This window comes from Aulonocara stuartgranti (genome assembly GCF_965226115.1).
Source record: "Aulonocara stuartgranti genome assembly, chromosome: 12".
Classification (NCBI taxonomy): domain Eukaryota; kingdom Metazoa; phylum Chordata; class Actinopteri; order Cichliformes; family Cichlidae; genus Aulonocara; species Aulonocara stuartgranti.
In genome coordinates this window covers 26,302,095-26,315,551 of record NC_138948.1, presented here as the reverse complement: position 1 = coordinate 26,315,551, position 13,457 = coordinate 26,302,095, and the positions used below count along the sequence as shown (strand labels likewise).

The window sequence follows — 13,457 nt, the reverse complement described above, 5'->3', positions numbered from 1 at the left end:
TTTACTGTCAGGGGTGGAAGTAATGAATTACAAATACTCACGTTACTGTAATTAAGTAGATTTTTTGGGTACTTGTACTTTTATGAGTAATTTTTCAAGTGTGTAATTTTACTCATACTTGAGTACAACTTACACCATGTAATCTACTGAGTACGCCCACAATTTGAATTAATATTCAAACCTTTCGTCTGCATTTTTGCAACCAATAAAGCCGTGCAATCCCGACCGGCCAATTTAAGACGTAAGCAAAGAATAAACTCTGATGCAGCAGCAGGCACAGGTGTCTGGAGGTGCTACATGGTGGAGTACAAACTACTTTATAGACGGAAGATGTGGAGACAAAGAAGCCAAAATGGAGACAGAGGACAACTGTCAACCATGAAAACGACGTAGAAAAGACGGAGGACGTGTGCCCGTGGCCATACCTGGAGGAATTTTTCATGTGCAGAGGGAGAAAAGGAGACAGCGTCCAGATGCAGTGCAAACTTTGTTTGACCTCTACAGTCATTTCAGCTTACAAGACTTCAGCGTCTAATCTAAAAAAAAACAACACATTGAGGTAAGAGGTTTTACAACTATACGTGTACAATATTGCCTTCTTATTTTTCATGTGTGTTAAGGTTATTAGTTTGGCTGAGATATTGTCACCGCCATTGGTTAGCCTGATATTAAAATAAGACGGAGCTAGCTAATGTGCGTGTGTGCATGCATAATTGAGCTAAATTCGTAGGAATGTTTTAGCTTATTATTTGGATAACCACCGTCATTACAATAAATTAAATTTGTAGTCATTTAAAACTCACAGGCCTACAATCAGCTGGCCTATATAAAAAAAACAAAATTTGAACACAGTGCTGAGCTGCATCTCAAATTAATCTTCCAGCTCTCAGCTGACATGTACCAGAGCCCGCTTGATGGATCAGTTGATCAGTATCATTGGCCTGATATAGGTCTATCATAGTGACGTGGCTCTTAATCAGTAGGGTTATATGTTTCCCAATATGATATATTTTTTTAAAGAACATAATGTGGATTGTTTTTATTTGTTAGCTGTATGGGCAGCATTTTTGTGTATGTGATCCCTTTCCTTAAATTACATTTGCTATATACACATATTTTGCTCTCTTAGTATTTTTAGAACCTGACTAATACTGAAAACTTTAGGGTGATACTGATAAAAAGGACTTAAAAATTTAGATACTGATACATTGGTCGATACTCTTTTTACAGATAGTATACAGATTACAGAACTTGGAATGTATACAGAAATTCATGTTTTTCGCAATGATCGTTCAAAATTGGTTTACACTTGTGAATAAATACAGCAATATATCTGCAAGATTTGACCAAATTCACCACTCTTTTATACTATGCTAAACAATCAAAGATTAGCTCATGTCTAGTTGAATGATGTTTTAAAAATGTTTTCCTGTAGTGTTAATCACAGTGATGTTATGAAGTAATGTATGAACCTGACGTATGATAATATTTATCTCTACAGAGGAAACATCCATCGAAGATTGAGCAGTACAATATCACTGTGGCATCAACATCTCGTCAGCGAAAGGCCACAGCCACACCAAACAAGCTCTCAGCAAATACACAAGCCAAGTTACCAGACCTGATGTTGAGAGCTGCAAACAAACATGTTCCACAAGCAACTGTTGACATGCTTGTCATCAATTTCATATGTGAGGGTCTACAGCCATTTGCAGTGGTAGAACAGCCATCTTTCAAAGAATTGGTTACCACATTACAACCTCAAGCCAAAGTCCTCTCCAGACCCACTGTCCGTGCCAGAATCTGTGAAGCTGCTGATCACATGAAGATGACTTTGGTTGCAGCATTGGATAAAGTCAAATTTGTTGCTACCACTACTGATTGTTGGTCAGCTCATCAGAAAAGTTACCTTGGAGTCACATGCCATTGGAGGAAGAGTCCCTGGAAAGAAGATCTGCAGCACCAGCATGCAAAAGATTGAGAGGGTCTCACACATTTGACATGCTTGCTGGTGCGCTTGATGATATCCATTGCCAATACAAGATTAGAGGCAAAGTTGTAAGAACCACAACTGATATGTGGAAGGCCTTGACAAAGTTGGATCCACTGTTTGGGGCACAAAATGATGCAGATGAAGCTGAAGATGAAACAGACCCAGAAACTATTGACCTGACTGACCATATTGACTACCATGAGGCAAGTGCAATTCTTGATGAAGACTCTGGTTTGGAGTATCAACTCCCGTCTCATCAGCGATGTGCATGTCACCTGCTAAACCTTGTGGCAACATCTGATGCTGCCCTAGCAGAGAGCATGAATGAAACCTACGAGAGGCTCTCCCGTGCATGCTTTGCAAAATGCCAGGCCATTTGGAACAAAACTCATTTGGCTAATGAAGTGGTAGAGGACAAGTGTGAACTACAGATCATTCGTCCCAATGCAACACAATGGAATTCAACCTACCTTGCCATTGAAAGGATAATACGCATCATTGATGAGAAGGGGGAAAATGCCATCAGGAGCATTTGTGAGGAGTTCAAGGTGAAAATGTGAGTAAAATTGGACACCTACCAATATGGTTGCAAATCTTGTGAATTTTCCTTAATGGATGGTTAAAAACGTGAGCAGACTCTTAATATTAAATCAGAAGATCCCTGTTATAGTCATGGTGGGTTTTGTTGTTGTGTCTTACAGGTTGAGTCCTGCAGAAGTTGCATTCCTTAGGGAGTACTGTACCACCATGAAGCCACTGGTGAAAGCTTCAAACATTCTTCAGTCTGAGTCCACTTCCTTTATGGGATGGCTCCTGCCAGTAATCCAACAACTACTGTTCAAACTTAGCAGGCTGGAGACATCAAGCAAGACATGCGTGCCACTCATCAGAGTCCTGCAAAATGGCCTTCAAAAGCGTTTTGGAGCGATGATGGAGGATCCAGAGTTGGCTGCAGCTGCAGTCCTCTTACCCAAGTTCAAGACTTCCTGGACTGACAGAGCAGATGTAACAGAGGCTGGTAAGGATTCATGTGATCCCATTTTTGTGTATTTTTACATTTGAACACATGCTTAAGTGAGTATTTCACCTAATACATTGTAAGTTATTGATGGTCTGTCCCGAATACTAAACAATCCTTTTTGAGAATTTGCCGTTTTTAAATTTGTGTTCAGGAATAATCACTGAAATTTAAATAACAAAATTGTGTTATCTACTTGCAATTACAGCCTTGACATACATCAAACAACATCTTGAAACGACAGAGCATGAGAGTGAGGATCAGCAAAGAGAGTCATCTGATGAAGATGAATTCTTCTCCAGACCAATCTCCAGAAGGCTGCAAAGTGCAGTTGAGCTTGATGGTTACCTTGCTTGTGCCACAGACACCATGGAGCTGCTGCACTCCTTCTCAGGTATCAAAAACCTCTCTTAAACTGAACACAGCTCTGCCTGCTTCTGCTGCGTGTGAACGACTTTTTAGCTGTGCTGGTCTACTCTTCACAGCCAAACGAAGTCGGATTGCCTCTGTTAATTTAGAAAACCAGCTCTTGCTGAAACTGAACAAAAGGTTCAGAAAGTAAAGTGTGCTTGAATGTCCAGCTTGAATGAAAAAAAAATACACAAAGCTGGAGTTCTTCTGTGTCTTTACGTGGCCAGCTGCCTCTTCTTCTCCCATTCTCTCTCCCTCTCTCTCCTGTTGCTGCTTAAATGATGAAACTGATCAATGATCAGCTGATCGCTTTTCTCTCTTGTTTGTTTATCGCGCATTTCGAGCCAGAAAGAGGAAACCAGCGGTGGTCGCTCTAAACAACAGCAGCAGGTTAAAACTTGATCAGCTGCTATTAGAATTTATTTAATATTACTTTCTAGTATCAGCTGATGTTGGCTGGAGCCACAGCTGTAACAGCTGCTGGTCATGATATCGGTTTGGATATATGGTGAGAGGGAAACGTGAAGATGAAACCAGGAGATGTCCTTACTGAATCATCAGAGCTGAACAGGTGATGGAGAAACAGGTTTACCTTTTAGGTGACATGAATAAGTTGAAGGGAAGTTATGAACTGTTTCTGAGAGACAAATAACATCAGGATCCTTTTTTACTGACAGCTGGTAACTGTGCAGGGACGGGTCTAGCAAAGTTTTGCAAGGGGGCAGGTAACCATATACATGAACTGTTTATAAGATTGGGGAAACCTGCAGTCAGCTGAGACTGAAGAAGTCAATTGGATGAGTGACGAAACGTTTTTCCCACAAAACGTAAAGTCCAGATGAACAGAATCAACTTTTGGAGATACTATATAGCTCATGCTAATATCACATCTTCACATTTTTCTTTTTAGAGGTAACAATAACTTTGCATTCTCGCTACTCACCATGCTCTAAAACAGGTATATGTTAGCAATGACATCATTTAACAAATGTTTTTAAAATTCTAGCCGTGCTAATTAGCCTTAGGATTGGTTGAGGTCTGTGCAAGCCTTTGGAACAAAATCAGTCTTTTAAAGCTCACTATTTTCCAGGTGAGCCTATAGCACATTTGTTAAAGTCAGTCCGGATTGTACAGCTTCTAATCAGAAACAATTAAAGTTTGTTTCTTATTTTCTGCTCATCAATCTTCATAACAGCTCCTGATCAGGATGAATTTCATTTTCAAATCAAATTTCATGTCGCAGTTTCACACTTTTGTAACATATTATTTCAAAGCTTGCTTATGGGCTTGTTTTGGAGCAGACCAACAGTCAGGCTCGTCTTCACCCTTACTGTCAGACTCTGAATTGATGGTTCTGCTATATCTCACCTGGCTGAGTGGGGACACATGTACTAAACGTTAGAGTTCCCACTGCAGGAGCTTGGGTTTGAGTCTGCCCTCGACCGTTTCCTGTGTGCCATACCGCCTCACTCTCTCCCCACCTTCCTGCCTCATGTTCTGAAATCTCTTCCTCTCCATCAACTTTGAGTTTCTTTGAGTGGAGCTTCTTTTGCAGCTGTGACAAAATATAGAACGGTTTCTGCAACCAGGGGAGTAAAATGTGCTGCAGTGTGAGGGCGCACAGGTGTAGGTGTGGAATTTTACATATAAATATTATAGTTTACTTCATGCACAAGAAATGTAAACATTTAATCTAACCCACTTTTCATCAACTACATAACCTTTATTGGAGAGTACATTCATAAATTGTGTGTATCACACACACAAACACACATCCACTAAACTCTCTCGTTTTATATCTCTCCCTCTCTCTGGTGAATGATGGAAGTTTGGTGGACTGTGTGGTTTGTCTGGCTGAAAGTTGTGTTTTTTTTATGTGTGGCGTGTTGTGAGGCTGATTATGAGTTAGTGTAATTGTGTATGGTGTTGTTAGCGTAGTTTATGTGGCGTTAGTGGTTTTTCCTGGATGCAGAGCAGGTCAGTATGCCGTGGACTTTTACACCACCATGTTAGGGATGGAGTAAAGTAATAAAGCTTGAGTGGAGAAGCTGCTGCAGGGGCTTCCTCAGCTGAGCTCTGAGGACAGAGCTGTCCTGGATGCTAACTTTTCTTTGGAGGAGATTAGTGCTGCTGCTGGTCAGCTGGCTCCTGCACAGGGTGGGCTGCCTGCAGACTTCTGTAAAAGACTGTTACTGGCATCGAGCCATCATGTGGGGCTCTCTCTTCTCCCTAAAAAACAGAGATTTGTCTCTGCTTAGAAATGGAGACGTGGCTCTGTTATGCACAGATTACTAACTTCCTTCAAAAGTACTGGCCACCAGGCCGAAACACTTTGTGAAATGAATCACTCACAGGGATCAGTCGTACTGTGTACCACACAGCTCTAATGTGAACAAGAGTTTTCTCATGAGAGACTTGGTAGTTATTTGTAAATTGTACAGTTTGATGTTGGAATAATTTCTTTAGATTAAGAGAAAGTGTTTGATAGGATTGACAATCTTTTTTGTTTTTCCATTATGAGAAGTTTTGCTTTTTGGAGGTGGATTTTTGTCACTTTTGGGGCTATTGTATCAGGCGGCTTTCTGTTTTGTAAAAGTGGATGATGGGCTGAGCTGCCCAGTATAAGTTTGGAGAGGATCTAACTGGAATGTCCTGTTTCTGGAATATATATTTATATTGGTATATTTGTTAGAATTTTTAATCTTTGTTGAATGTTTTAAGAGATAAATAAGCAAAGTTATCTAGATTTATGTTGCCAGGTTTATGTCGGAGGCCTCTGCTGGTGTTGTCATTGTTTTTCTGTTTTCATTACAGATCAGAGTGATGTGGACTTTCTCAAAAGATGTTTAGATTTGTATGAGAACCTTCAGCAAAGGTGAGCTGGTGAAAAAATATGGTGTAACAGGTTTGTTGGTGGTCATATAGAGACTTTTTTTTTTTTTTTTTTTAGGAAAAGAAGAGTCTCGGAGGTTGCCATGGAGACGGTCTGTGTCAGACTGTCTAAACCAAAAATGGATGCTGTACATACACTGATAAATGTCATTTCAGGAGTGGCCAGATTGAAATCCAGAGAAAACTATGCTAGAGGTGAAAGGTCAAACATTGGTCATCATGTTGAGATTTTTTTTAATACCACAGACTGACAAAGAAAACTGAAATTTGTGAATTTTAAAGGTGTGCAAGATGTGCTGTGTTCAGTCGCAGGGCCTTGCCCTTTTATTTCATTTGTCTTTGGTTTCGAGTTTTTATTTGTGCTCTTGTAATTATTTTGTGATAAAACTTTTTCTATTTTGAGATCAAGATTCAAGTGGAAATCTTTGTGTGTCTGTCTCTCCCTTGGTTTCTGTAGAGGTACAGTGTGGGGGCGCCTGGATAAATGTTAAACAGAAGCTGGATGTAGTGTTCCTCCACTGTCCGTTAAGGATATGAGGAAAAGAAATGGTCAAGAACAAAGTGTATGGTGTATTTATAAAAGAAAATGGCTTTTAAATTGTATACCAAAACGACCACCAGAAAGTCAACTACAACTTGTTACATAATCATCATGATTGTTGTATCAGTTTAACAGTTTATGGGTTGACTTCTTTCGGTTCATTCACTGTTTACATCATGAAGGAAAAAGAAGGCAACAGGCTGAGAAATGAAGCTGTTGTGTGTCTTTGTGGCCACACGGGGGCAGTGCTGCATAAATAGTAGAATCTCTTCCTGGACACTTTTTCTGGACCTCTTTTTAAATGACTAATAAAGACAACAACAACATGAATTACATCAGGATCTGATATGGTTGTCTTTTTTTGTTGAGCTTTATATATTTCAGAATGCCTAGAGTTTGTTTGTTTCCCATGTTTTGTGATACAGAACATCTCCTCTCAGACGGCTGTTGTCTCATAATGGGTCATTACCTGGTCTGATGGGGTGTTTGTTCCATTTATAAATCAAGTGATTGATTTGTGAAATGAGAGATGGCCTCTGACCTGCTGACTGGTGTCTGATCTTCTCTGCTCCCCTCAAATTTGACAACTACTCGGCTAATGTGATGGTGGACAGGAAGTCACTAAACCTGGGACTCTGGAAACACATTTCTAGGGATAAAAAGTTAATGTAGATCGTTTCAGGAGATAAATATTAAATGATCGATTTGGCGATTATACTAATATAGTAAGAAAAGAATGTATGAAGAAAAGATTTTTTATCTATACACTTAAGCAACGACCAGAGTCTTAGAATTGCGCTTTCACCAGGTTTTACTTGACTGAACAACAGAACTTCTCTGTCTCCTTCATAAGGGGTCACATCCTGAGTTACACAATGAGTCTTTCAAATGTGTGCGATAACCCACTGCATGTGTAGTCGTGCTGAGACCGCGTGGTCTTATTTTTATTACCCCTTGATTCAGCTGTGACCTGCTTATCAAGTCTTTTTACAAGTACATCATAATTATCTGCTCTCATGCAGACATAAGTTGAGCAATGGTTTAACAAACTTTCCCATCAAAAACATGAAGGTTTAGCTTTAAGCTTATTTGTCCAAACAACAAAGGATAAACTGCCAGCACCTGGACTGAAACAGAACATAGTAGTGTTGGATGTAAGTAAAGGAAATACAAGTATAACTGTGACTATGGAACAAATCTCCTTCAATGTTAAACCTTAATGTTAACCTGATTGTGTTTATTAGAAAAATCAGCCATTACAGTGTCTGTGATTGCTTCACATAGTTAGTTAACTCTGGTTGTCTGTGGGTTTGTGTCAAACTTGGAGTGGAAAAAAAGCATAAAAACTGTGGAAGATGCAGACTGTGAAAGTCTAGTTTATTTCATGAATACAATTATTTTTTTTACAGTCGCTAGAACAAAGTAGCGTACATTCATGATAAAGTAAATACCACAACACAACATGGACAGTAAGAAGTAAACTGAATTGTCTTAGAACTTATTATATTCTTTAAGCTTAAAAGCAACACCTAGGATTCGACTGTTTGTGTTTTAAACCTTTTATTCAAAACTAGTATGTGTCAACACTTCTTTCTCCCAGCAGCATTATTGAAGTGACACTTTAACGACACTTTACCTGCTGATGCTTCACATCACAATCTTTATGACGAAAAAGCTCAGATGTCTGTGCTGTCACTTGTTATGAAAATGGACAGAACCTGGGCTCAGGCTTCCTCTTCTTCTTTCCTTCCTCTTTAATAATAACCATAGATCAGTAAAATAGCCATATTTTTAAACAAATGATTGTGATGAAGAGAATTTTTTTTTCTAGTGTGCATGAACTCAAAATCTTTTAAGTTTAAATCTTTTTTGTTTACCAATAACTGGGGAAATCCAAACTTGATGTACCAGGTCAACTCAGCGAGCTCCTGTCTTGACCTCCCCTCTGCGTGCGCACACACACACACACACACACACACACACACAGTATCATCATAAATGCCATGATATCTTTCTTGTTCAAATAGTTTATTCACTTAACAAAGAGGTAGCTTGGAAACTCAGTAAGGAGGAGGAAAAATAGTTTAAGGACATTTTCTCAAATAAAGAGGATTTCATCATCTTTCTGTTCATAATGGGGCGATTGTGGCTCAAGAGTTGGGAGTTCGCCTTGTAACCGGAAGGTTGCCGGTTCGAGCCCCGGCTTGTACGGCCGCGGTCGTTGTGTCCTTGGGCAAGATACTTCCCCCGTTGCCTACTGGTGGCGCCAGTGTCGGGCAGCCTCGCCTCTGTCAGTGCGCCCCAGGGTGGCTGTGGCTACAATGTAGCTTGCCATCACCAGTGTGTGAATGGGTGGATGACTCGTTGTGTAAAGCGCTTTGGGGACCTTAGGGACTAGTAAAGCACTATACAAATACAGGCTAAATAAAAGAAGAGATACATCAGAAACAAATCAGTAGATCCAGAAATTATAGAGTCAAACTCTTTTCAGCTGTAGAGGTACACTTCATGCACTCCTTAGCGTACAGTTCAAATGCCTGTGTTAGGGTGCATTGTTTCAGTTTCATTAAGTCTTCTTGCAGTTACATGATAATTATTATGCTGGAGTGATCAAAGCTCATAAACATCTGAGTTACACAATGAGTCTTTCAAATGTGTGGAATATCCCAGCTGTAACCTTTGCTTTCAATTTGGTTAAATTTGGCATTCAGATCACAGACTAAACAACAAGTACAGTAGGTCTTCCACTCCACAATTAAAAATAGCAACACTCATGCAAGGCTTTATTCTCCATAGAGTCAACATAAAGCAACATTAAATAATGGATCTTTCATCTAAAAAAATTACAGTTTGTATAAATTTACACTGAAGACCAAAATACACACACATACATAAAACGGTTAGTTATGTCTATAACTTCTGTTCCCTGAAGGAGAGGAACGAGGTACAACACATAAGTATGGGATATCACGCCCTCGCGTGTCCTGGCTGAAGAAACCTTTATTCACGCCTTTACGGCAGATGACGTGTGATGACACGCGCAAGGCCCCGCCCGCACATATAGCCGCTGCCATCACCGTCATCCCTCAGTTCGATAGCCGCTCTTCACCGAGCCAACTGCTCAGTGGGGCCACCCTGTGTTGTACCTCGTTCCTCTCCTTCAGGGAACAGAAGTTATAGACATAACTAACCGTTCCCTTTCAGTCGATTCACTCGGTACAACACATAAGTATGGGACCTATATACACGCCCCGCAGAGCAGCCACCGAACCGGAACGGGACCACCACATCCTTAGTGAGTGGTAGACCCAGCAGAAAGGACAGCATGAGCCACCGAAGGGGCTGTAACGTCCAACCGATAAAACCGCACAAAAGTGTGCGGCGACGCCCAATTAGCCGCTGCACAAATATCAGCCACAGGCACCCCTCTAAAAAGAGCCCATGAGGTCGCCATCCCCCTGGTGGAATGAGCTCCCACCCCGTGGGGCAACGCAAAACCTCCGGTGCTGTATGCCAGCGAGATAGCTTCTACAATCCAGTGGGACAGCCTCTGTCTGGACAGAGCTCTACCTCTATTCGGATTAGCGAAGCAGACAAACAACTGGTCACACAAACGCACATCCCGAGTGCGCTCAATGTAGGTGCGTAGCGCACGCACCGGACAAAGAGAATGCACCCTCCTCTGCTCCTCAGATTCAAAAGGAGGGGAGCAAAAGCTCAGCAACTCAAACTCCATTGAACTATAAGATGCAGGCATGACCTTGGGAAGATAGGCGGCATTCGGACGCAATACGACCTTGCGGCCATCAGGAGAAAACTGTGTGCAGGCAGGATGCACAGACAGCGCATGAAGGTCCCCACTCGCTTCGCCGAGGCCAAAGCGAGAAGTAATGCGGTCTTATACGAAAGAAGTTTCATATCTACCGACTCAACGGGTTCAAACGGAGGGCCACAAAGGGCCTCCAGCACCAAAGACAAGTCCCAAGCCGGGACACTGGACTTAAGCACGGGCCTCAGCCGGCGAACCCCTTTCAGAAAACGCACGGCGAGGGGATGCGCACCTGGTGTCACCCCGTCAAAACCGATATGACAAGCAGATATAGCCGCTAAATAAACCTTGATCGTCGAAAACGAAAGGCCTTTATCCAACAGCTCCTGCAGGAATGTCAAAACATCCACAATAGAGCACTGAAATGGGAGAGTGTGGCGGTCCTGGCACCATCGCTCGAAGGCTCGCCATTTGTAAGCGTACAAGCCTCTAGTAGACGAGGCCCTGGCGCTCTGAATCGTCGCTACCACACTAGGTGGCAGACCCTTAGCAACCAAGTTTAACCTCTCAGCAGGTAAGCATGAAGGTGCCACAGATCCGGGCGCGGATGAAACACTTCCCCCCCCGCCTGAGAGAGGAGATCCCTGCGGAGAGGAAGCTGCCAAGGACTTGCTGCAAGCAGGCTGATTATTTCTGCATACCACGACTTCGCGGGCCACCAAGGGGCCACCAGGATCAGAGAGAGGGAATGCCGACGCACCCTCTCCAGAACTGGAGATATCATTTCCACTGGGGGAAATGCATACAGGAGCACGTCTGGCCATTGGTGCGCTAGCGCGTCCAAGCCCAAGGGTGCATCGTGGTCGATTATGGAGAAGTACAGGGGGCAGTGAGCATTCACCCTGGAAGCAAAAAGATCTATTTGCGCCTCGCCAAATAGATCCCAAATCTGAGCCACTATTGAAGGGTGTAACCTCCATTCTCTCACCAGAGGACCCCCCCTGGAGAGAAGGTCCGGCCCCAGGTTCAGGTGGCCCGGGACATGGGTGGCTCTTAGAGTCAGAAAATGAACACTGCACCATAACAGCAGAGAGCGAGACAGCTGCAACAGGGGAAGAGAGCGTGTTCCTCCCTGCCTGTTTATATAAGACACCACTGTTGAATTGTCCGTCCTGACTAAGACATGCTGGCCCTGCAGGACTGGACGGAAACGCTTTAGAGCTAAGAACACTGCTAACAGCTCTAAGTGGTTGATGTGCAGCTGGCGCTGAGCCGCGGACCAGATCCCTCTCACTGACGCACCCTCGCACAGCGCTCCCCACCCACTTAGGGAAGCATCTGTGGACACCACCTTGCGAAACAACACCCTCCCAATCCGAGAGCCCTGGTGCAGTAGCCCGGGCTCCCTCCAAGGACGGAGAGCTAGCATGCAAGACGCAGTTACCGGCAGCCTCCTCCGGAGGTGACGCGAAGCACACAAACGGTGAGAGAGAGTCCAGCGTTGAAACGCTCTCATTTTCAACAGCCCAAGCGGCACTACGGCGATCATAGATGCCATCATGCCCAACAAGCGCAATATCGTCTGGAAACGCAGTCTGCGTCCCAGCTGAAATTGAGCGAGGCAGCGATGAAACGCGGCCACTCTGTGCTCTGACAACCGTGCGCGGCTGGAAAGAGAGCATATTTCCAGACCGAGAAAAGCGATCTGTTGACCTGGGATTAGCGAGCTCTTCTGAAAGTTCACAGAGAACCCCAGTGTCTGAATGTGTGACAGAACCCGCGACAGCTGCGTCTCCGCCTGTTCTCTGGAGCAAGCCACGAGAGCCCAGTCGTCCAGGTAGGCCAAGATGCGGATGCCCCTCTTCCTGAGGGGCGCTAGCGCTGCCTCGGCACATTTCGTAAAGGTGCGGGGAGCGAGCGACAGCCCGAACGGCAGCACTAGGTATTCGTAGGCTACGCCCTCGAATGCAAACCTCAGAAACTGCCTGTGTTTCGGGTGTATAGCGACATGAAAATAAGCATCTGTTAGATCGATTGTCGCAAACCAATCTCCCGGGCCGACTGCACTCAGGAGCTGTCTGAGTGTTAGCATCTTGAACCTGTACGTTCGCAGGTACGTGTTCAAGACTCGCAGGTCGAGGATGGGACGAAGCCCTCCCCCTTTCTTCGGAATGACAAAATAACGGCTGTACCAACCTTTGTCCGTCTCCGAAGCGGGGACCACCCGTATTGCTCTCTTCTGTAATAGCGCCTGTATTTCCTCTCTGAGTACCAAGGCTGCCTCGGGGTTGACAATCGTGTTCACGACTCTTTGGAAACGAGGCGGCTTGACCCGGAACTGCAACCGGTAACCCATGGCAACGGTTTGCAGCACCCACGGAGAGGGGGCGCAAGCGCGCCACTGAGGGAAGTGAGCAGCCAGCCGGCTGGCCTGCAGCACTGACGGCGGGGCGCCGTCGCCCCCCAGTGTGTCTGCAGGGGACTGCATCCCCTGCCTGACCTGGCTCATTTCGCCTGCAGGTTGAGCATTTGAGATTGTTTGAGAGTAAACAACACTCTTTATTGATTGCAACATGGGAACATGTACATTTATACATTTTGTTGGGTGCACCTTTTCCGGGGCATAACAATGAAAAACAGCGGGAACACTCGATGTGGTCGCTTGAACATTCAACACATCTGAACCGTGTGCAGGGGTTATGTGCTTGGGAGACCGCGATAGGGAAGTGCAGCGCCTTCTGGGGCTGACAACCTGAACAGAACTTAAGCGGCACCTCTTGTGCGGCAACAGAGGGGTAAGAGCAGCGTCTCCCTGCTGCCGGATCCCTTCCCC

General features: G+C 43.9%; 1 protein-coding gene across 6 annotated transcripts in view; it reads left to right on the top strand.

The window, feature by feature from the left end:
* Positions 1 to 468: 468 nt before the first annotated feature.
* The window catches only part of LOC309719188 (uncharacterized protein), a 29,896-nt gene continuing 16,907 nt past the window's right edge, over positions 469 to 13,457 (top strand). For 4 of the 6 annotated variants that reach the window (XM_082555131.1, XM_082555132.1, XM_082555130.1 and 1 more), the window contains exons 1-4: positions 469 to 559; positions 1,502 to 2,549; positions 2,695 to 3,011; positions 3,220 to 3,405. In XM_082555131.1, the coding sequence (XP_082411257.1) occupies positions 1,921 to 2,549; positions 2,695 to 3,011; positions 3,220 to 3,405 (1,132 nt within the window). In that variant the 5' untranslated portion in view covers positions 469 to 559; positions 1,502 to 1,920. Of the gene's footprint in view, positions 560 to 1,501; positions 2,550 to 2,694; positions 3,012 to 3,219; positions 3,406 to 6,236; positions 6,298 to 6,372; positions 6,725 to 13,457 lie in introns of those variants that run through there. The other 2 variants (XM_082555127.1, XM_082555129.1) reach the window with 2 other exon arrangements.